The sequence below is a fragment of the Elgaria multicarinata genome, chromosome 19 (genome assembly GCF_023053635.1).
Source record: "Elgaria multicarinata webbii isolate HBS135686 ecotype San Diego chromosome 19, rElgMul1.1.pri, whole genome shotgun sequence".
NCBI lineage: Eukaryota > Metazoa > Chordata > Lepidosauria > Squamata > Anguidae > Elgaria > Elgaria multicarinata.
This window is the reverse complement of record NC_086189.1, coordinates 2,015,064-2,038,127: the sequence shown is the minus strand read 5'-3', so window position 1 is coordinate 2,038,127 and position 23,064 is coordinate 2,015,064. Positions and strand designations below refer to the sequence as shown.

The 23,064-nt window shown below is 46.1% G+C and overlaps 1 protein-coding gene across 5 annotated transcripts in view; it reads left to right on the top strand.

Annotated features, from left to right (window-relative positions):
* Nucleotides 1-2,568: 2,568 nt before the first annotated feature.
* The window catches only part of ZNF618 (zinc finger protein 618), a 131,231-nt gene continuing 110,735 nt past the window's right edge, over nt 2,569-23,064 (top strand). For all 5 annotated transcript variants that reach the window (XM_063144450.1, XM_063144454.1, XM_063144452.1 and 2 more), the window contains exon 1: nt 2,569-2,815. In XM_063144450.1, the coding sequence (XP_063000520.1) occupies nt 2,684-2,815 (132 nt within the window). In that variant the 5' untranslated portion in view covers nt 2,569-2,683. The remainder of the gene's footprint in view (nt 2,816-23,064) is intronic.

The window sequence follows — 23,064 nt, the reverse complement described above, 5'->3', positions numbered from 1 at the left end:
TGATGCGCGCATCCTGTGGGATCCTGGAAGTGCAAGCTTCTCCCCACCCTCATGCCAACAGGGGACTGGCATATTCTGGACACATTTTGGCCAGATCTGATACCCTTGTGCCCCAAACGAGTTGCCTGGGGTGGGGGCTGCAAGCACCTCTTGACTGGCTGGCCTTCCTACGGAGGTGGTGGTAGCCAACACACTTTCCATGGGCTCTTCTCAGGCGGGCAGCATGGCAGAGGCCTCATCTTGACCAAGGTAACCTGCCTGGGCCGTCCTGTCCCAGATGACGAGGTTCTTATGCTGGCTCTCCCAGGTCAACATCCATAATTCCTGCCTCTCTAGAGAATGAGTGTGTTGGGCAGAAGGGCTCTGGGCTCTTCCCCTCTAGGCAAAGGCTGTTTTGGGATAGGGGAGTGTTCAGGAGAGTGGGAACCTACCTGCAGCATGAAATAGGCTAGTCCTGAGACAGGTAGGGCATCTCTGTGAGGATGAAGCCTGTAGTGCAGGTACATCCTGAGGCCTAAATGGGAGTGATGGTTGTTTGCTCTTCTCACGAAAATCTGGGAAATGTAGTTTTGATCTGTTAGGTTTTAATCTGATTCTTGGTGTCTGGACTGCTTTGAACTGCCTGGAAAAGTGGTGTAAAACTGTTGGCTTGAATGAAATCTATGGCAGGGGCTGGGCAGCAGGATTGTGGACAGCATTCTTAATACTTTGCCCCAAACTGCTCCCTGCCTGGATTCTTTGAGGACAGCTAAGGCAGTTAAACTGGAATAAAACCAATTCTGTACATTTCCCCTGCTAGTTTATGTTTCTTTCCAATTTACTGTATTTGGTTTTTTTGCAGAGTAAAAATGTGAGAGAACTTCTGAGTATTTGGTGTGTGGGTGGAAGGATCACCCTGGATTTACAGTGGCATTACAGCATCCTCTTGCTTACTTTCTCTTCCTCTTTTAACCAATCATAACTTTGTTTGCCTCCGTTTTTGAACCACTTCTGTGCCCTGAGGTCACGTCTTCAGAGAACTTTCTTCAGAGTATATATATCACAGTGTGTAACAAGTGACACATGGGTGACGCCTTGTGGATGTTGCTTTTTGTGATCCCCATTGCTGAATCGTGTTAGCTGTATGTGGCCCAGATCCCAGATGAACAGGCCAGTCCTATGTATGCGTACCCAGAAGTCAGTCCTGCTTTACTCTTTGGGACCTCCTTGCAGGCAATTGCCCCCAGGATTGCATCTCCTGTGGAGTCCCTATGGTTGCAATTATGTAAACCCCATCAAACATGTGAGATTCCCTTCCGAGTAAACATTTTTAGAATTAGGCTGCCTGTCTTTGCAACCATCTGTAATAAGGCTACTAAAAATGTAGGTTTGTGTCCTGGTTTGGGGTGTTTGAACACCTTATCTTTAATCCTAACAACCATGCAGCTGATGAGTATTTTCATCCCCATTGCAGAGGTGGGGTCAAGGGGTGGGTGGTGCTGAGTAAACCAAGTAGGGCCTGGCCAAGATGAGACTGCAGCTAGGGACATTTATCCCAGGACCTTCAGCAATTTGAATCACATGTGAGTTTTATCATCTAATCAGATTATGAACACATTTCAAAAGAATAAGTCCTGAATTCTTGGAACCCCCCAACTAATTATGATAGATACGTATATATACCATCCTGCTGTATCCGCTGGGCTCTTTACTTCCGCCTGATCTTGAACCCAACCAAAAGGAAGGGTTCAGTTAGCAATGTTATGGTTGAAGCTGTTGCTTGTTAAGGGTCAGCACAGCAAAATAAAATAAAATAAAATAAAGGTGTTTCAGGTAGCTCCTTGAGACAAGTTTTGGGATTGGCGTGAACCAAAGAATGGAAGGTTTTGTGTTTGGGCCTGAAGTATTTAAGGCTGTTTCGTTACTCTGCTGAGCTAGCATCTGCTTTGATGACACAATAGAGCTAGTAGAAGTGTCCCAAGGTTGGCGTGGGATTTGAGGCAAGCAGATGCAGCTCTGCGAAATGAAGTCACAAGCCTTTCCCGGTCCGATCCAGTGGCACCGGAAGGCTGAGCACTTCGCAGCTGTTACTTCAGGTTCATGGCCTTTTAGTCATGCTGGCTAGGGCTGATGGGATTTGTAGTCCCAAACATCTGATGTTGCCTGGTCCTGGCGTTTCCCTCGGGCAGCCCGTGCGTCCCCGTGCCGCGCAGGTGGGCCGGCCCGCAGCTGGGTCTGAGCGGGGGCGGCTCGCCCTGGGCGCAGCGCCCTTCTCAGTGCGGGCCGGGCCGGGCGCTGGAGCTCCGGGGGCCGGCAGGAGGAGGCGGCGACTGACTGACTGCCCGCCCGCCTGGCCGCCTCCCCCTCCTCCAGTGATGGCGGCGCTCGTGGCTGCTGCTGCTGCTTCAGCAGCGGCGCGCTCTCGGCCCCGGCTCGGCTCGGCCGAGCAGCGCTGAAGGCGGTGGTGGCGGCGGCGGGAGCCTCGTGTGGCGGGCGGCCCGTGTCCTCCCGGGGGGCGGAGGAGCCCGAGCCGCCCACCCGCGCCCCCGCGCCGGGGGCAGCAGCAGCAGCGACGAGGGAGGCGACTCCGGCCGTGGCTCCGCATTGTGCGCGGCGCAGCGAGAGCGAGAGCGGCAGGCCGGCCCGGGAGGAGCCGCCGCCGCCGCCGCCGCCGCCGCCGCCCCTCTGCCCCGAGTCCAGCCCCATGAAGGAGCCGGGCGGCTCCGGGGCGGCAGAAGGAACCGCTAGTGCCGCGGCTTCTCCCGAGGACGCAGCAGCAGGAGCTGCCGCCGGCGCCGCTTCCTCCTCCTCCCCGGCGGCGGCGGCGGCGGCACAGGTAAGAGCCGCCGCGCACCGCCTCGCTCCTCGCGCTCTGCCCGGGCAGCGGTGCCCCCCGCCTCCCCCCCTCTTTGTGGGCTCCTCGGCCGGCGGGCCCCGATCCCTCCTCCACCAGCGCCCCCAGCCTGCCAACGCCACGGCCGCCTGGAGCTGCCTGCCTGCCTGCCGCAGCCATGTCAGCTCGGCCGAAGCGCTTCTTGCCCCAGCCCGCGCTCGGCCTGCCGCCCCCCTCCCACCCTCTGCGGCCTGCGTGCCCTGGCGGGAGCGGGGCTCCGGGGCCCTCCGCGTCCCGCCCCGCCTCGCCTGCCCGGGTTTCGCGCGGGGCCGCGCGCCTTTTCTCGCACTCGGTTTTCTCCTGCAAACGGAGGTTTTTCTGCGCTTTTCCTCTCCAGGCGACGCCCCCTAGAGGAGGCTATTTCATAAATGGGGGAAAAAAATAAAATGGGGGGGGGAGGAAATATTTTTTCTCTTTCGGTTTTCGAAGGAAAAGTTTCCCGCGTGGGGGTGTTTCGTAAGGGCTCGTGCGCGTCTTGGCGAGCCGGGAGCCCTGGGCGAGCAGCTCCGTGGCGCCGTCGCCAGGCACGGCGGCCTCCCGAGCGGCAGGCAGCCTTTTTAATATGCAAATTTAATGAAACTTGAATTTGAATGAAAATCGAGGCTCCCTTCCGTCTGCGGGGCGGGGGAGCGGTTGGGCTACGCCGACTGGGCTGGGGGGGGGGAGCAGGGGTCGCGGCCCGGGGGGGGCGATCTGGGGGAAGAACTGGGACAAAGCCAGGAGGGGGGCTGGGGGCAAATTTCAGCCCCTTCCTCCGTCGAGCACCAGCCACTTTCTTTGGGTACCAATTAAAAGTTTCTCCTCAAGATTTTTGGGTTTTTTCAACAAGGTGTTCTAGGAAATTTTCTGTGGACACACCCCAAATTTGGGGTGGGGGATGGGGACTTGCATAAATCTGATTTGAAAACACACACACACACACACACCTTGTTTTTAAACATGAGCCAAGCCTGAAACGTCACGGGGGTAAAACTGAGATTCCAGGGCAGCCTTTTGTTCTGAAATGCCAGATAGATTTGGCCGGTCTTTGCTGCTGGCAAAATTCAATCCTGGATTCTTGCATTTTCATTTGCAACCCTTGTGCAAGGGCGCGGGGGGGGGGGGCGCTTTTGTGGGTGTTTTGCCTCCACATTGACACAACTGCAGAGCTTCGCCCTGGAAGAGTTCTCTGTAATACTTTGTGTAGAAAATGCGCAATTACATTAATTATGTATGCAAAATACTAATAGTTGGAAAAACTGCAGGGATGAAGTTGCCGATTTTTTTTAATTTTTTTTTTTTTTTGTAAAGGAAAAATTGCAGAATTAAGTCATACTTTCTTAGGAAATAAAAAAAAATCCCCCCTTTTTTCTCTGTACACTGAAAATCTTTCTAATAAACATTCAAATTCTCATTTAGCAATCTATCTGGGTTGCTCACTGGAGTTTGTTGTGGTGAAATTGCCTTTTGAGTTTTTGGTCGTTGCTTCTCTGTGTGTGCTTTTTTCTGTTTTGTTTTGCATTTTAAACACAGGTTGAGAGTCTCTAATTTTGGGAATTTTTGCTTAAAATCTCTGTGAAGAAAGACCTGCATCTTCTGCATTTCTGGCAGAAGTGGTGGTGGTGGTGGGAGAAAAATACCAGGTCAACATTGAATTTGAAAGAAAAAAAAGAAAGGAAAGAGCAAATCTTGCAGAGTCTGTACTTTAAAATGGGAACAAAATATCAAGATGGCCGACCGCACAGCTGCAGCAGTGAATTTGAAAAGGGCATTTCTGTGTTGGAACAGAACAGTTTTCTGCAGCTTAAATCCTCCCCCCCCCCCCCCCATCTAAGAACCTCAATTCAGGCAAATGTTTGTTAAAAAAAATAAGTTTTTCTAGCTGGTTTTTTTTTTTAAAAAAAAATCATCATCATCATCATAAAAATAGTATTTGAAAGAAAAAAAATGCCAGGAAAAAGTCGATGACTTGTTAATTTTGTTTAATTGTCATCTAAATTACAATTGAATATTTAATTGAAAATTCAATTTTTTTTCAATGGTAAATGGAGAGGCTTGCAATTAAAGATTTCATCTCTAACCAATCCTGTTTCTCTCCCTCCTCCCCCCACCCCCAAATATGGGAGGGGAATGCTAGGTTTTATGGAAGCTTCTGGAATAACAGTAAAACAAGCAATTTTTAAAAATCTCCCAAGGAGCCTTAATTTTTCAACAGTTAGGAAAGATTCATCTTGGTAACTGTGAAAGAGGAGGCCAACGCTTTTGAGGACATTAAAGATTGGGGGACGGGGTGCAAGAATATTTAACTAGTTACAGATTGATATTGGGTAGATTTGCTGTGTGCTAAATAGGCTTTGGGTTGCTGGTTTATTCAGAATTTCCCACAACAGGATTTCTAGATAGTCCAGGCTGCAGCATTAAATCAATTTTAGGATGATTTGGAAGCAGATCTGAAATTTCCAGTTTTAGAAAAGAATAATAATTTGTGCCATGTGATCATTTACTTCACTTTTACTTCAACAAGGGAAGCTACCTCTCCCTTGTTGACTTTTGAAGGATCTCCTGGAATTTGAGGCGGGGTGGGGTGGGGTTGGAAAAAGGCATCGGGGAGGAACTTTGGCTGTCTATGGCATGGTGATATGCTGTGAGCAGTTCTATTTTGATCGGAATAAGCAACTCTGCTAGTTTTGGTACTTCAGAGAAGAGGCCCATATTATGTTAGGAGGTTTTGGATGTTGCCAAATGGAATCCAAAGGCGTGCGAAGTGGCAGGGTCCCCATTTATAGTGAGCTCTGCACACAAAAGTGCAAAAAGACTATATGGGGGGAGGGAAGCTATTTTCTATAAATATTTAGCAAAGTCTTAGATATTTTTATATATTTTTTATTATTATTATTATTATTATTATTATTATTATTATTATTATTATTATTTATTACATTTCTATATCACCCCATAGCCGAAACCATAAAAACATGCAGCATACACAAAAACATACATCTAAGAAAACTTTTAAGCTGTCAGCCAAAGCTAAAAACAGATTCAGGATCCATTTAGCCTGTAGCATATTGCTAAATGCTTGGGAAAAGAGAGAATTCTTGACCTGGCAACAAAAAGATAGCAATGTTGGTACCCGGCGGGCCTCGTTTGGGAGATCGTTCCACCACAGGGAAGGCCCTCTCCCTTGTTGCTGTCTTCCAGGTCTCCCTCATTTGGGCTTTTTTACTTTCCAGACTTGGGCTGTGAGCTGGAACGACTATGACTCACATCTTGCCTCTGCCACAGACTCAACCAATGGACTTAGGCTTTTCATGCGCTCGTGCATGCTTGCTTTGTTTTCCTCGTGTGTGCGTGCACCCCCCCCCCAGCCATGGAAAATAGCACCACTGCCTCCCTTACACGCTTGTTGCAACGAATACAGAGTTATGACATGCTTTGAACACTGTAAAGCTGTGCCACCTTAGTATGGTGGGTACCATCGCTCCAAGTGAGAGAGCTCCTGCTTTGCATGCAGAAGGTCCTAGGTTCGATCCCTGGCATCTCCGGGTAGGGCGAGGAAAAGAATCCTGCTTGCAGAGAGCCCTTGCTTCCAGTCCGTGTCGACAACATTGGGGTAGATGGACCAAGGGCCTTCCTAGACCAGGGTTTAGTCCGGTGCGAGGCCCGGACTCCCTGCTGTGAGTGCAGATGACGCACAGGGGATCCTGGGGTCAGGCCGGGCTAAAACCTCCCTTGGCCCGGGATAACCGGATCCGCTTGTGGCCCGTTTTTTCCGCAGCCCCGGGCTGAGCCCAGGGCTGCGGAAGGTCTAGCTAGTTCCGTGGCTTTTCCCAGCCGCTCCCTTACTTGCGAGTAGCCGGGAGAAGCTGCGCTGTGCCCATCGAGCTGGGGGGGGAATCATGGGGGGGAGTTGGGAGCTAAGGGGGAAAGAGCGGACCCGGTGGGAGAGATGGGGGGGAAGAGCGGACCAGGGTGGGGAGATCACGAATGGGGGGCGCGGAGGGGGCATTGGACATGGCGAGAGGAGGGGTGGATATGGTGAGCGGAGGGGGTGGACGGGCGAGCGAACGGGGGGGCATCAGACGTGGGGGGGAAATCGGGGGGAGTGGGGAACCCTTTTTTTTAAAAAAAGACCTACCTTTTTGTTGGTGCGCTCCTGCGCACATGGCCCCTTTAACTTATTAAAGGATTACCAGGTAGGTCTAGCAAGGCCCCAAGCATCTGACTCAGTAGAATGCAGCTTCCCATGTTCCTATAATTTATTTATTTATTTATTTATTACATTTATATACTGCCCCATAGCCGAAGCTCTCTGGCCGGTTTCAGTGTTAATGTTATCATTATATCAAAACTATTACTGCAATATCGCAAATAATATTAATGTGAGTAACACAACATGTAAATACATGATTAATAGTATTAATATCAGATACCTTAAGTTATTATTCATATCATTTATTTATTTATATTTATTTATTTATTTATTTATAGTTGTTATTATTTTGCAGGCTGATGACCATAATCTTTGTCAGTTTCTAAATAGATTCAAATTATGTCTGCGAGTTTTGCTTGCACACTGAGCTTGCTTTAGTGTGCCTGACATGTATCGGCTTATTGTATTTTATCCTCTCAACAGCCCTGCAAGGAATGTCGGTTTGATAGAGAAAGAGCACAAGCATGTGGCCCGTTATTGACTTGAGCAAGGATTTGAACCCATGTTTCTTGTGGCTGCTGCTCTCTCCTTGATGCCAGTGGTCTTTAAACTATGTTTTGGGCAGCACTCAGTTTCCTGAGAGATGAAGTCAGTAATGAGGTCAGTGCTTGCCAATCCTCCCCTCGTTTGTGGGAAGGTGCTGGTGGAACAGAAGAGAGTCTTGGGCTTGCCTTCCAGGTCTGGCCACTATTCTAGGGGAGCTGAAGCCGCGTCCACCCTTGAATTTTCGGGGCTTTCTCTGAGTAGGAAGTTATGGACATGGGGCGGGAACCCCGACGCTGGAAAGGTTTTATTACTACATTAATAATAGCCCTGCAAACCTATGATCCAAAACATGCTGGCCTATAGGAGTGGGTCTGACTTGGGAGCAAGTATGCATAGGATTGAGCTGCCACAGAAGCTTCATTCTCTGGGAAAGCAGTTTTTAAAAAAAGGGGTGTGGTAATTTTCCAGTCCTCCAAGTAAATGAAACAAAAAATCCAGCATCATTTAAAATATTGTGACATGAGAATTGCATATAATACATATAGCCAGCAACTCTAGTTGTACTTTTATATAGTGGTTTTAAATTTCCATATTTTACCTTGCTCGTGGTTTTAATTGTTGTGAAGCGCCCAGAGACCTTTGGCTGTTGGGCGGTATAGAAATGAAAAGAAATAAATAAATAAGCAAAATAAAACCGTGAAGCACAGTTATAGGGATAAGCACCAATGAATGCCATGGGTCTTTACTCCTGAGTAGATTCCCATAACTGGAGAAAGCAGTCATGGACCTAATCAGCCAGGAGCAGGCATTTATCAGCATACTGATTGACTCAACACCCCAAACCTCCTAACTCTGAAACACTTCTAACTCAGAAAGAAGTGGCCTGACTAAAACGCAACACAGGAACTCACCCACCCCCCGCGTGCGTGCCTTTGACTGCTTATGAATGGGCAGGTGCGAAGTGCGGAGGGGTGGGATTTTGTTATCCCTCCTACCTTGTGCACCGTCCCTCGCATCAGTCCCCAGAACTGGTGCTTAATCCGGTGGCAGTCTTTGCTTCTGACATGTCAGAATAGGAGATGGAGTTTGCTGCCACAAACTACAAAGAGGGGCACTTCCCTAGCATGGCTGAAGAACACACTGGGTGTATTCTGAAAGACCATGGGCAGGGGTTGAGCTTGCTTGTGGAGTGGAGCCTCCAGGTCCTGAGGCAGCAGCCTGCCTCTGCTTGCCAGGTGCCGGGGAGGAGGAGCCAGTGTGGTCTGCTGCCTCTGCACTCTTGTGGGTGTCTCAGTGCTCAGGGACTGGCCTGAAGATTCTGGGTTACGGTGACTTTCTGTCTGACCCAGCAGGACAGATCCCTAATACTTTCCAAGCGCTGGAAGGAACTACTGCTCAGCAGATGTACTAGCCCACCATGCTGGTCCTGAAGGTGGTATCATCAATCTCCCTGCTTCCAGTTTTTCACCCATGTGTAAACGTTGCTAACTCAGAGGCAGGGTTGTGACATTTTGGATGCCTCAACTTTTAGAGCAGGTCAATGTTTGACTCCTGGCAATTGGAACTATTTCCAGTTAGGTTGGGGTGCTCTTTCAGTTGTGCAGGAAAGTTTTGGAGAAGATGTTTGGGTATAGATAAAGAATGTCTCTCTGAAGCAACCACCATAGGTTTAGCAACTTTTGTATGCTGAGCGCCTTGCACAATCCTTGATCACACACCCAGCAGTCCTGCAAGATGGGTTCCTGCTGGCCCATTTCATAGAATCATAGAATAATAGAGTTGGAAGGGGCCTATAAGGCCATCGAGTCCAACCCCCTGCTCAATGCAGGAATCCACCCTAAAGCATACGTGACAGATGGTTTCACAGATGGGAACATGTAGGTTGCCTTGGGCTGTGAACATAGTCCATGGCTCAGATGAGCTGGGAACCCGGGTCCCCTGGGCTGCGTCCAACACTCCCTGAAATCCTGAGGAGAGTCACAGGTTTTGAGCCCTGACTCTGTGTTGGATTGCACAGCAAATATTTGAAGCATGACTGCAGCGTTTCATCAGTTACTTTGTTAGTTGAGTTGGTGGAAACACCGTTACAACCTAAACACGCTTACCTAGGAGTAAGCTCTATTGGTTACTGTTGTGTTTACTTCTGAGTAGACATGTATTGATTACATTTATTAGAATGTAAGCCTATGCGGCAGGGTTTTGCTATTTTATTGTTTTACTCTGTACAGCACTATGTACACTGATGGTGCTATATAAATAAATAAATAAATAATGGGAAACAGACATCTTCAAACTTCAGTTGCCACTTGGAGGACTTCTACAAGCTGCATGAGGGACATAAAGCAGCCTCCCTGTTCCTAAAGTTGTTTTATGTGTTGCTCATAACATTATTATTACATTTTTAAACTTTCAAAAGTAACCTCAGTAAATTTGTAATTATTATCTGAATAGTTCAGAAATACATTAAATGACTGCTACAGCATCAGAAACACAGAACTCTATAGAGCAAAACCCAAATGGTCAAGAATGCACGTTTACATTTTTAAGATGTATTGATTCCTGTTCTAATGTTGTTCCCTGCCTCGATCCAAAGGGAGAGGCGGGTAAGAAATTATTATTATTATTATTATTATTATTACTGTCAGGAATGCACAATGGTGACTCTACTCATGTTGGGAAACTGAGCTTAAATGTATGTCAGTAAAACATATCTTAGATCAATAATTTTAGTAAAGAATTGAAGAAATAACAATGCTGGGAATTTTACAGAGGATTTTAAAAAAAAAATACCCCCATTATTTCCAGACATTTGACATCTCTAGTCTTTCTAAATAAAAGTGTTCTTGTTACATAGATTTTAGAAGTCATTTGTGACAGAGGAGTAAAAGCTGGGTAGCAATATATAAATATTTTGCCTTAAATTCTAACAGAAAATATTTCATAATCCAAGCTGTTCAATTTGGGGGGGAACTCCCCCCCCCCCAAAAATCCGGTCTTCGGAAAAATGGGTTTTTCCTGATGTTTATGTGTTTTTTCTGGGCCTTCACATCTCTACTCCCATCATTCCTCACATCACCAGCAAGCTATTCTGGCTGGGACTGATGGAAGTTGTAATTTAAAACATTTGGAGGCCACAAGTTTCCCACTCCTGCCTTTAGCTTGGCTTACTCGCTGGAGCTTCTGTTTCTGTCAACCACCTGGTCTCTGGGAGCAGCTGGAGCGCATGGCTGGGTGGCCTTCGGTGCTCCTCTGCTGTGTGCTGCTTCCCAGTCCTTGGTGTTCTGGTGATTGCTGAGGAGCAGAGAACCTCTGATGATGGTAACTATTTTCCATGGGGAAATGCTCTGTTTCTATAAATGCCTTATTTACTAAAATTAATTAGTAACATAATAAACGAATACATACCTAGTCAAATTTCAAAGCTGCAGTGAGTTTTTACTGCAATTATTCGTAGGAAGCAGATATATTTCTCTGGTGTGTTGATGGGAAACAGGACTGCAATTAAAACAAAAAGTACTCAGTCTAATAATGCTGAATGTCTGTTTCTTCTGGCCCTTCCCAGCTGCCTAGAACATGCCAAGAGCATGGCGGTGTGTCTGCCAGGGAGTGTTCTGCCTGCCCTTCGGTCTATTCTCTTCCTTTGCCTCATGCTCATCCTCTACCCCCAAATGGCAATATGGCCAAACTGCGCTTGCTCAGGTTCATCCTGGCCTCCCTAATGTTAACTTGTGGCTAGCAAGCTTGGCTTGGGTGGGTGGGTTCTTCCCTATATGTTGCATTAGAGTGAGAGTTTGTTGTGGTAGGTGTTCAGATTGTTTGGGTAGCTGGTTTGGGGTACATATTCTGACTGTCCCCCTGGCTATCCATTAGACTGCCGCAGGAGGCTCACCAACAGCGGCGCTAGCTGAGGGAGAAGTCAATGCTGTTGTAGAGAAGGGGTGCCATGTTATCTCTTGCAGATTTGAATCAGGACATGGTTATCCTACCCACCCCACCCCCGTTTCACTGGTAAGGAAGAGAGAAACAATCAACCAAGCCAGAATTCTCAACTTGTAAGAAGGAGTGAAATATGCTTTAATGTTGGATGCATCTGTGTGATTGTCTGTGCTACATGTTTTTGTGCAGTGTTCAGCCCATGTCCAGGTATTATTCAATGAATTTGTGAAGTCCTTAACTACTAGAAAGTGCCAGATGTACTATGGAACCTAGTCACTCAGCTGGGGTGGGGTGGGGTGGCTTTGACTCAGTTTGCATGATTGCTGCAGTCCACAGTAGCTTGTTTAAGTCACCATGGGCTGTGGTGCATGCTGGGCAGTTCTTGAATATTCAAGACATGGCTTATCCTGTCATCAGAACCCAGGTGGCCTGGGTTGTGAAGGATTAAATAGTGCTTCCATAACCTTAGAATAAGTCCTGGGTTATGTGAGGACTGTCTAATCCTTGCATAATTTGGATGACGTGACAAGCTTCGGCATGAACATTCAAAATGGCTGCCCACCACAACCCAGTGTGGCTTAAATATGCTATGGTGGCTTATTTGGTGGTGTGAACTAGCCCACTGTGTGGCAAAGGCCCCTGACCTGCTATCTGGAGAATGAAATAGTGTCCACAACAAAGTAGGAACAAAGCCAGACTATAAAGCGCATGGCCTTTGATGTCTATATTCTAATGCCCAGAGTATGGGGAACAAACAGAACGAACTTGAACTCTTATTACATGAAGGCAAATACAACCTGATAGGTTTAACTGAAACTTGGTGGGATGACTCCCATGACTGGAATATAGCGACTGAAGGATATAACTTGTTCAAAAAGAACAACAGAAATAGAAAGGGAGGTGGAGTTGAACTATATGGTAAAAATACCTATCCCTGCACAGAAATACAGGCAAATGATACTGGGAGCCCCAACGAGAGCATCTGGATTAAAATAAATGGGGCAAAGAATAAAAAGAACATGATAATCGGAGTCTACTATCGACCACCCAATCAAGGAGAAGACGAGGATGAAACTTTTGAGAAACAAATTGCCAGTGTTTCAAGGAAGTGTGATGTAGTAGTGATGGGGGACTTCAATTACCCTGATATCTGTTGGGAGACAAATACTGCCAAAAGCGGCTCTTCCAAAAAATTCCTGACATGTGAGGGTGATAACTTTCTCCTACAGAAAGTGGTGGAAGGAACTAGAGGATCGGCAATCCTTGACTTGATATTGACCAATAGGGATGCCTTAGAATCATAGAATCGCAGAGTTGGAAGGGGCCTACAAGGCCATCGAGTCCAACCCCCTGCTCAATGCAGGAATCCACCCTAAAGCATCCCTGACAGATGGTTGTTCAGCTGCCTCTTGAAGGCCTCTAGTGTGGGAGAGGCCACAACCTCACCAGGCAACTTAATGGATAAAGTGGCAGTTCTGGGAACTCTGGGGAAAAGTGACCACATCATACTTGAATTCTTGATTATAATGGAAACAAAAGTTGAGTGTAGCCATAAACGTACTCTGGATTTTAGGAAAGCTGATTTTAATAAACTCAGAACAATGATAAGTTAGGTCCCATGGCAAGTGAGCCTAATGAGAAAGGGAGTGCAAGATGGGTGGGAATATTTTAAAAAGGATATTTTAAAGGCAAAATTACAAACAATTCCAACAAGGAAAAAAGACAGAAGACAACAGAGGAAACCAATGTGGCTCCACAAAAAGCTTAGAGATGACCTGAAAACAAAAAAGGATACATATAGGAAGTGGAAGGAAGGCCAAGCTACAAAAGAAGAGTACAGACAGGTAGCACAGAAGTGCTGAAAAGGAGTCAGGAAGGTTAAAGCTGAGAATGAGCTGAGATTAGTGAGGGATGCTAAAAGCAATAAAAAGGCTTTCTTCAGATACATGAGTAGTAAAAGACAGACGAAAGAAATGGTGGTTTAACTGCTTAATGAGGATGGCAAATTGATAACAGATGACAAAGAAAAGACTGACCCTCCTGGAAAAAGTGAAGCACAAGTTGAGGGAGCAGGATTGCAGTTTGAGATTGATAAACAAATGGTCAAAGAACACCTAATTTCCTTGAATGAGTTCAAATCTCCAGGGCCCGATGAACTGCATCCTAGAGTAATGAAGGAGCTAGCGGAAGAACTCTCAGAACCTTTGTCTATTATCTTTGCAAAATCATGGAAGACGGGTGAGGTGCCGGACGACTGGAGGAGGGCTAACGTTGTCCCTATCTTCAAAAAGGGCAAAAAGGAGGAACCTGGGAACTACAGACCAGTCAGTCTGACATCCATCCCTGGGAAACTTTTAGAGCAGATTATAAAGAATTCAGTCTGTAATCACCTTGAAAACAATGCAGTAATTACTAGAAGCCAACATGGATTTGTCAGGAACAAATCCTGCCAGACTAATTTAATCTCATTTTTTGATTGGGTAACCTCCCTTGTGGACTGTGGGAATGCTGTAGACATCATATATCTTGACTTCAGCAAAGCTTTTGACAAAGTGCCCCATGATATTCTGATTAACAAACTAGCTAAAAGTGGGCTAGATGGAACAACTATTAGGTGGATACATAGTTGGCTACAGAATCGGACTCAAAGAGTACTTATCAATGGAACCTTCTCAAACTGGGGAGAGGCAACGAGTGGGGTGCCGCAGGGCTCAGTCCTGGGCCCAGTGCTCTTCAACATTTTTATTAATGATTTGGATGAGGAGGTGCAGGGAACACTTATCAAATTTGCAGATGACACCAAATTGGGTGGGATAGCTAATACCCTGGAAGACAGAAACAAACTACAAAGTGATCTTGATAGGCTGGAGTGCTGGGCTGAAAACAACAGGATGAAATTTAATAGTGATAAATGCCAAGTTCTACATCTAGGGAATAGAAACCAAATGCACAGTTACAAGATGGGGGATACTTGGCTCAGCAATACTACAAGCGAGAAGGATCTTCGAATTGTTGTAGATCACAAGCTGAATGTGAGCTAACAGTGTGATGTGGCTGTAAAAAAAGCAAATGCTATTTTGGGCTACATTAATAGAAGTATAGCTTCCAAATCGTGTGAGGTACTGGTTCTCCTATATTTGGCTCTGGTTAGGCTTCATCTTGAGTATTGTGTCCAGTTCTGGGCACCACACTTCAAGAAGGACGCAGACAAGCTGGAGCGTGTTCAGAAGAGGGCAACCAGGGTGATCAAAGGTCTGGAAACAAAGCCCTTTGAGGAGGGACTGAAAGAACTGGGCATGTTTAGCCTGGAGAAGAGAAGATTGAGGGGAAACATGATAGCAGACAATCCTTCAAATACCTGAAAGGTTGTCGCACAGGGGAGGGCCAGGATCTCTTCTCGATCATCCCAGAGTGCAGGATACGGAATAATAGGCTCAAGTTACAGGAAGCCAGATTATGGCTGGACATCAGAACAATCTTCTTGACTCTTACAGCAGTAGAACAATGGAATCAGTTACCTTGGGAGGTTGTGGGCTCTCCCACACTAGTGGCCTTCAAGAGGCAGCTGGACAACCATCTGTCAGGGATGCTTTAAGGTGGATTCCTGCACTGAGCAGGGGGTTGGACTCGATGACCTTATAGGCCCCTTCCAACTCTACTATTCTATGATTATTTGAAACAGACCTTGAGGATACAAGAGGTCCTGGGTTCTAATCCAAGGCAAGCCTATGAAAGAGGCTTCATGCCTTGGGGCTGTTGCTCCATGGTCCACCATGGTACCTTGTATGCGGAACACCCCCGGTTCCATCCCCAGCAGCACCTCTGGCTAAGGAATAGGCAGGGAGAAGGAGTCCCTGTGCCTGAAGAGTCCCTCAAGGGCAAGACAGTGGAGAGAGAGGCCTCCAACCAGGCCGGATGCAAGGATGGTCCCACCTGGTCGGGGCTAGGCTAGCCTTCCTGTCCCTGCAGAGGTCTTGCTTGGCTGCCAGTCAATGGCTCAGCTGCCCTGAGCCTTTAGGTTGAGGTTGGCAGCCGGTGTGGGTTTCCCTTCGACTCTGCAGTCCCAGGCCCACTGGCTGGAATGTCCGCTGGTCTCTGGTTGGACGTGCCCAGAGCTGGCGGGTGCTCCTTGCTCAATGGATGCGGTCCTGCCTCATGTGCAAGAAGTCGTCCCCCCCCCCCAGAGCTGGGAAAGGCCCTTGGAGACCCTTGGCCAGGCTGAGCATTGGCCTACCTCTGTGGAAGGCCACGTCCTGTAAGTGTGGGAGCTGGGCTGGCCTCACTGATGGGCCACCTGTGGGGCTGGAAAGTCATTTCCCCCACAGTGATCCAGCTGGGAAGTTGGAAAGGGCATGTTGATTTGCACAAGTCACCTGGCCCGGAGGGAGCTTGGTGTGGTGCACCTTTCTGTACTCTGGCTCCCTTCTTTGGCACCACCTACTCTGGACTGTGGAGTATGTGGGTTAACGATGCGGGACGTGTCTGCATGTGTTGTGGTGGTGATCTTTGCAGGAGTCTTTCTTGGGTGAGAGGTCAGATGGATGGTGTCCTTCCAGCCCTGCCTGTGCTTCTAAGAGAGCCGAAACCTCCGCCTCTCTGAAAGTACTTTGATGTCGCAGCATGTTTGTGGCGGTTGCCATTTCTGAGAGGAAGGGTCAGTCTGTCAAAAAGTCCGTGCCTGAAGCTGAAACAGCTGGTTAGGCTTAGGGGAAGACCTACACATCAGGGTGGGCGGCTTCTGCTCGACATTGTCAGCCAGATACTGTGTGGCAGTTCTGCAAGTCTGTGCTGCTTCCTCCCTAATTCAGCCTTCGCTTGCTTAACACGAAGCCTCAATATTGCATTTGATAGACAGTTAAATAAATTTTTTATTATGCAAATTTGGGAGTCTGCCATGACATCCATGGAAATAGGCAATTTAAACAAAACAAAATTAAAATTCCCTTCTCTTGAGGATATGAAACGAAAACCTGACTTCTTTTATAACAACTTATAAATTTGTAAAATATGAAAACAGCTAATGGATTCAAATCTTTTTTAAGAATCTCTTTTTGCTTCTCTTCCTTCCAAATGTTATTTGATTGTGAAAGGCAATTTGGTCACCAGCTACATCTGGAAGTGCTAACTTTGCATTAGCAGCCATAGATTTTCATTTTTGGGGGGTTGTTTGGGACAAGGGAATAGTAATTGTGGGAATGCTGTGGACGTCATATATCTTGACTTCAGCAAAGCTTTTGACAAAGTACCTCATGACATTCTGATTAACAAACTAGCTAAAAGTGGGCTAGATGGAACAACTATTAGGTGGATTCACAGTTGGCTACAGAATCGGACTCAAAGAGTACTTATCAATGGAACCTTCTCAAACTGGGGAGAGGCAACGAGTGGGGTGCCGCAGGGCTCAGTCCTGGGCCCAGTGCTCTTCAACATTTTTATTAATGATTTGGACGAGGAGGTGCAGGGAACGCTGATCAAATTTGCAGATGACACCAAATTGGGTGGGATAGCTAATACCCTGGAAGACAGAAACAAACTTCAAAGTGATCTTGATAGGCTGGAGTGCTGGGCTGAAAACAACAGAATGAAATTTAATAGGGATAAATGCCAAGTTCTACATTTAGGGAATAGAAACCAAGGGCACAGTTACAAGATGGGGGACACTTGGCTCAGCAATACTACAAACGAAAAAGATCTTGGAATTGTTGTAGATCGCAAGCTGAATAGGAGCCAACAGTGCGATATGGCTGCAAGAAAGGCAAATGCTATTTTGGGCTGCATTAATAGAAGTATAGCTTCCAAATCACATGAAGTACTGGTTCCTCTCTATTCGGCCCTAGTTAGGCCTCATCTAGAGTATTGTGTCCAGTTCTGGGCTCCACAATTCAAGAAGGATGCAGACAAGCTGGAGCGTGTTCAGAAGAGGGCAAACAGGATGATCAGGCGTCTAGAAACAAAGCCCTATGAAGAAAGACTGAAAGAACTGGGCATGCTTAGCCTGGAGAAGAGAAGATTGAGGGGAGACATGATAGCACTCTTCAAATACTTAAAAGGTTGTCACACAGAGGAGGGCCAGGATTTCTTCTCGATCCTCCCAGAGTGCAGGACATGGAATAACGGGCTGAAGTTAAAGGAAGCCAGATTCTGGCTGGACATCAGGAAAAACTTCCTGACTGTTAGAGCAGTGCGACGGTGGAATCAGTTACCTAGGGAGGTTGTGGGCTCTCCCACACTAGAGGCCTTCAAGAGGCAGCTGGACAACCATCTGTCAGGCATGCTTTAGGGTGGATTCCTGCATTGAGCAGGGGGTTGGACTAGATGGCCTTGTAGGCCCCTTCCAACTCTGCTATTCTGTGATTCTATGATAATTGTTGATGCTTTTCATTGCGCTCATTACACGAGCAAGAAAAAAAGGAAAGTGCGTATGTGAATGAGTGACAGGATTGTATGAAAGGTTTCAAAAAGGTTTTTAAATGTTTTATTTGAAACAAAGCTTGTGTCCTTTTAAAAATAAATTTTGATTATTTTGATTTAACTACCATAAAAATCCCACGTATCTGTTTGGCATTTATCATCTGAAGTTTACACATTTAGCACCCACACTGACAATAATTCACCTGAGCACATGTAACTCACAGTGTTTTATTTTATATATTAAAATCCTTCTCCATTTAAACCCCTTTCTCCACATAGTTTGTAGGAAGGTGGGTTTTATCCTTTGCCTCAGGCGTATCAAGCGGTGGTGCTTGGCTTGAGCAGGGAGCAGCCTCGGCCAGGTCTGGTGTTCAGAGCCTGTGTCGCCCCATAATAAGTAGTGGCAGCCATGAGGACTGTTGTTCAGAGCCTGTGTCGTAGCATAAGAAGTGGTGGCAGCGTCGGGATCCGAAGTAGACTCTGTTCATTTTTAGTGACAGAAGTCAAAAAGGATTTTATTTGTGAACAGGACAGAGGGTGGTTACTGTAAAGCACCTCGGAGGTCCTTAGCTGTGAAAGTTACATATTACCTAAGTCAGAGGTTGCGCTGATACAATTCTCTGACAGGATATTTTTGTCTGTGGTGAGATACATATTATAAAATATCAAGTTTACCACTCCTGACCTCAATTGAAAACTCCCAGTACCATTTTATTTATTAAGGTTAAGTCTCTGTCTGATAAAAATGGATATCTTAGCGTTGAAGAAAGATGCCCTTTCAGACAGATGTAAGCGTTTAAATTTGCCAACTGAAGGAAAGTCAGTTGATGAAATGAAATGGGCTCTTATAGAATATTACAGAGTTCATGCTGCAGGTGAAACTGAGGTAAATCCTCTGAGGCAAGTGCCTGTAGAAATGTCTCCTCAATACATTCAGCTAGAAAGGGAGAAATTAAAACAACAAAGAGAACTTGAATTAGAAAAGATTAAACAACAGGAAGCTAATAGAGAACTTGAATTGGAAAGAATAAAACAAAGAATTAGAACAACAAGAAAGGCTGAGGGAAAAAGATCGAGAGCTAGAGCTAGAATGAATTGCTTTAGAAAAGAGAAAATTTGAGCAGGAAGATCAGAGGAGAATTGAGGAAGGGGCTAGACCTCCCAGATTATCTCCTAAAGACTTTACCCCTTATATTGAGGGGCAAGATCCCCAAGTTTTCTTTAATACCTTTGAAAAGGCAGCCATGATGTGGAAAGTAAAGCCACAAGATTACATGAAGTTTATCCCTAACTTGAGCAAGGGAGACCTGGCTGAAATTTATAACAGTTTTCCTGTGGGGGGAAGCTTTAGATTTTTCCTCATTTAAAACAGCAGTTTATAAAAGATTTCGCTATGGGCCTGAATATTTCCGGAAGAAATTTAGAAGCCTTAATGCTGTGTCATCCAAATCTTTTGTGGAGTTGGGACACAAGTTAGCGGATCATTTTGAGAAATGGATCACCTGCGCTGAGGTAAAAACCAAACAAGATTTAGTTGATCTGATGATCAAAGATCAATTAATTTTTCAAATCCCTCAGGATATAATATTGCTGGTGAGAGATAGAGACCCAAAGACTTATCAAGATGCAGCTTCCCTAGCTGATCAATTTTCCTTAAATAGGGGCTATCATATGACCAGCAAGTCTACTAAAGAAAATAAAATTAAACCAGTGTATAAACCTAATGGGGGTAAAAAGAAAGCTGAGGTAAATAAAAATCAGTTGCCAACGGAAAAGGTGGGAAACACCACCAAACCTCTGTTTGGAAAACAGACCTCACATGTCATCATTGTGGGTTGGTGGGGCATATTAGACCACAATGTCCTAGGCTGAGAGAAGAGAAAGAGAAAAGTACCTCAGTAAGGAGAGTAGATATAAATAAAGATGCTGAACATCCCCAAAGTTCTCAGTGTTACACATGAGAAATGAAAGAATCAGATCAAACTTTGTGGGAAGATGTTTTAATTAATGGAAGAAAGCATAAAGCTATTCTAGATACTGGAGCTCGTTTATCTCTAATTAAAGCAGATCTAGTAATGAGTGAGGAGATTATTCCTCACAGAAAAATTAACATCAAACCTGTGACAGGGCCCATAATTGAAATTCCTGTAGCCGAGATGGAAGTTACATGGAGGGGAGTCACAGGGAAATGTATTTTAGGTGTTAATTCCTGTCAGGAAAACCTCTAATCCTAGGTACTGATATCATGGGGTTAGAAGGTAGAAAAGTTTTTATTATTACATGCTCACAAGCAGCAGTGGAGGGCTTGTCAGACAATTATAGCAAATCCGGAGATGCTGAAGGCATGCCTCTGCAGTTGCCTAGCAACCCAGCTGAAGGAACTGCTGAGCCAGGAAACATCGTTGCAAAAACTGATACCATGTTTGTTTTACACACCAGAAATGATCCCAGCTTGGAAGTTTTAAGATCCAAAGCTGAGGCACAAGAAACCTCTTTTAGTGACACTCAGAAAGAGCAGGTTTTCTGGGATTGGGGACTCCTATACCAAAAGTGGTTGCCCAAGAAGAAACAAGGAAGTTGGGGGCAGCTTGTGGTACCAAAACCATATAGGGACCAGCTGCTGAAATTAGCTCACGACTCCTTTTTGGCAGGCCACATGGGGATAGGTAAAACCCGGAAAAGGTTGATGGCTAATTATTACTGGCCGAATATTTCTAGGGAAGTCGCAGAGTTTTGCAAGTCTTGTGAGAGTTGCCAGAGGGTGGGGAAAAGTGAGGACAAGGTCAAGGCTCCCCTAAATCCCCTACCACTTATCAACCAACCCTTTTTTAGGATAGGACTGGACTTAGTAGGACCCTTCCCTAGACCTACACGGACGGGGAAAGGGTTTCTATTGACCATTATAGACTTTGCCACAAGGTTCCCGAATGCTGAAGCCCTTTAAAATGTTGATGCCTTGTCAGTAGCAGAAGCCCTATTAAAAATCTTTTGTCGCTTGGGTTTCCCCCATGAAATTTTGAGAAATTTTGAGAAAGAGTTTATTCTGGCCTCAGACGCTCTGGAGGTCAGAATTAGAGCAGTACTGTTGCAGACAGTAGACAATGCGAACCATCTTGTAGCCTATTTCAGCATAAAATGGACAGAGAGAGAAGAACTGTTCTGCTGTCCAGAAAGATTGTCTGGCCATCGTTTGAGCTATGGACAGAGTCAAGGCATGCGTGGGGGGACGGCAGTTCATGATGCGAACATATCATCGAGCGCTGTTGTGGCTGCAATCCATGGAAAGCCACAACCAACTTTTGCAGCAGTGGTCGTGGCAGATCCAGGACTTCAACGCGGAGATCCAGCATGTGGCAAGTCAAGAGAACAACAGCGCAGATGGACTGTCTCGCCAGGAATCGTCCAATTCACCAATAACGTGAGACTTTGTTGTGGACATTGTGATGCTCCTGGACTTTAAAATTGGAGCCAAAAAGTGGACTAATAAAAATGTAGTTCTTATACTTAGTTTGATTTTCCAAGAGGTTTGTATGTATATATATTGTTATTGCTATTAATTGTTATGTATAAATGTTTAACCATTCTATTTCCCAAACCCTATGTACAGGTCCAGGTATTAAGCCAGCCCCATACTCGGGTTCTTTTTTTAAAGGGGGGGGGGAATATGTGGCGTTACACCCCACAAGTCAGTTCCCAAATGTATGTCTGCAGTTTGTAAGTCTGTGGTGAGTTTAGAATGTTGGCCTGAGTGGGCGGAGTTAGAATGTCTTGGGAGGGGGGAGGAGTGACTGAGGGGATTGAGAGGAACTTGTTAGGGACTCTTAGAGTCTTTAGTGCTCTCTGTGTTTAGGGTACTTAAATTCTAGGAAATTTGAGGGTCAGTGTAAAGAGTAGTGTCTTTAGAGTGTGGTGTGGATGTAATTGATGTATATTAATCAATACTGATAATAAAGAAAGTTCAAGATTGATTGTGTGAGAAAAAGGAAAGTGCGTATGTGAATGAGTGACAGGATTGTATGAAAGGTTTCAAAAAGGTTTTTAAATGTTTTATTTGAAACAAAGCTTGTGTCCTTTTAAAAATAAATTTTGATTATTTTGTTTTAACTACTATAAAAATCCCACGTATCTGTTTGGCATTTATCATCTGAAGTTTACACATTTAGCACCCACACTGACAATAATTCACCTGAGCACATATAACTCACAGTGTTTTATTTTATATATTAAAATCCTTCTCCATTTAAACCCCTTTCTCCACATAGTTTGTAGGAAGGTGGGTTTTATCCCTTGCCTCAGGTGTATCAAGCGGTGGTGCTTGGCTTGAGCAGGGAGCAGCCTCGGCCAGGTCTGTTGTTCAGAGCCTGTGTCGCCCCATAATAAGTGGTGGCAGCCATGAGGTCTGTTGTTCAGAGCCTGAAGTTTACACATTATCATCTGAAGTTTACACATTTAGCACCCACACTGACAATAATTCACCTGAGCACATATAACTCACAGTGTTTTATTTTATATATTAAAATCCTTTAATATATAAACCCCTCCATGTACAGCAGGGAGTAGCTGCGGCCAGGTCTGTTGTTCAGAGCCTGTGTCGTGGCAGTGCACACTCTAGGAATTCTCTCTCTTCAGGTTCCTGTTCATCTGACTATGGGTCTTTAGTGGTTACATCTTGTGTTAGGCCCGCAGGACAGATTGAGGATTTTGCTGGTGTACCACCCACCTCACTGCCCAGCAGTCTCTCGACCCGAGCTGACAGAGTTGAGGCCTTCCTAGACGAGGCCTTAGCGCGCCTTCTGACCCGGTTTCCCTGCTGTGCATCCAGATGACGCACAGGGGAATCCGGAGGCAGGCTGCGCTGAGGCCTCCTCCAACGCACCATAAGCGAATGCGCTTATGGCGCGCTTTTTCCCCAGCTCCGGCCTCAGGCCGGGGCTGGGGGAAGTGTGGAGACTTCCGCGGCTTTTCGCGGCTCCTCGCTTACGAGGAGCCGCGAAAAGCCGCGGACCAGCCTGGCACAGCGCTCGTATGAGCGCTGTGCCCATCGGCCCGGGGGTGGGGGGGAAAGAGAGGGGAGGGGGAAGGATGGCAGGATGCTGGTCCTAAGGAGGTTCTGGAACTGTCTGATGCTCACTGCGGCAGGTTTGCAAGGCACTTCCAGGATAAAATC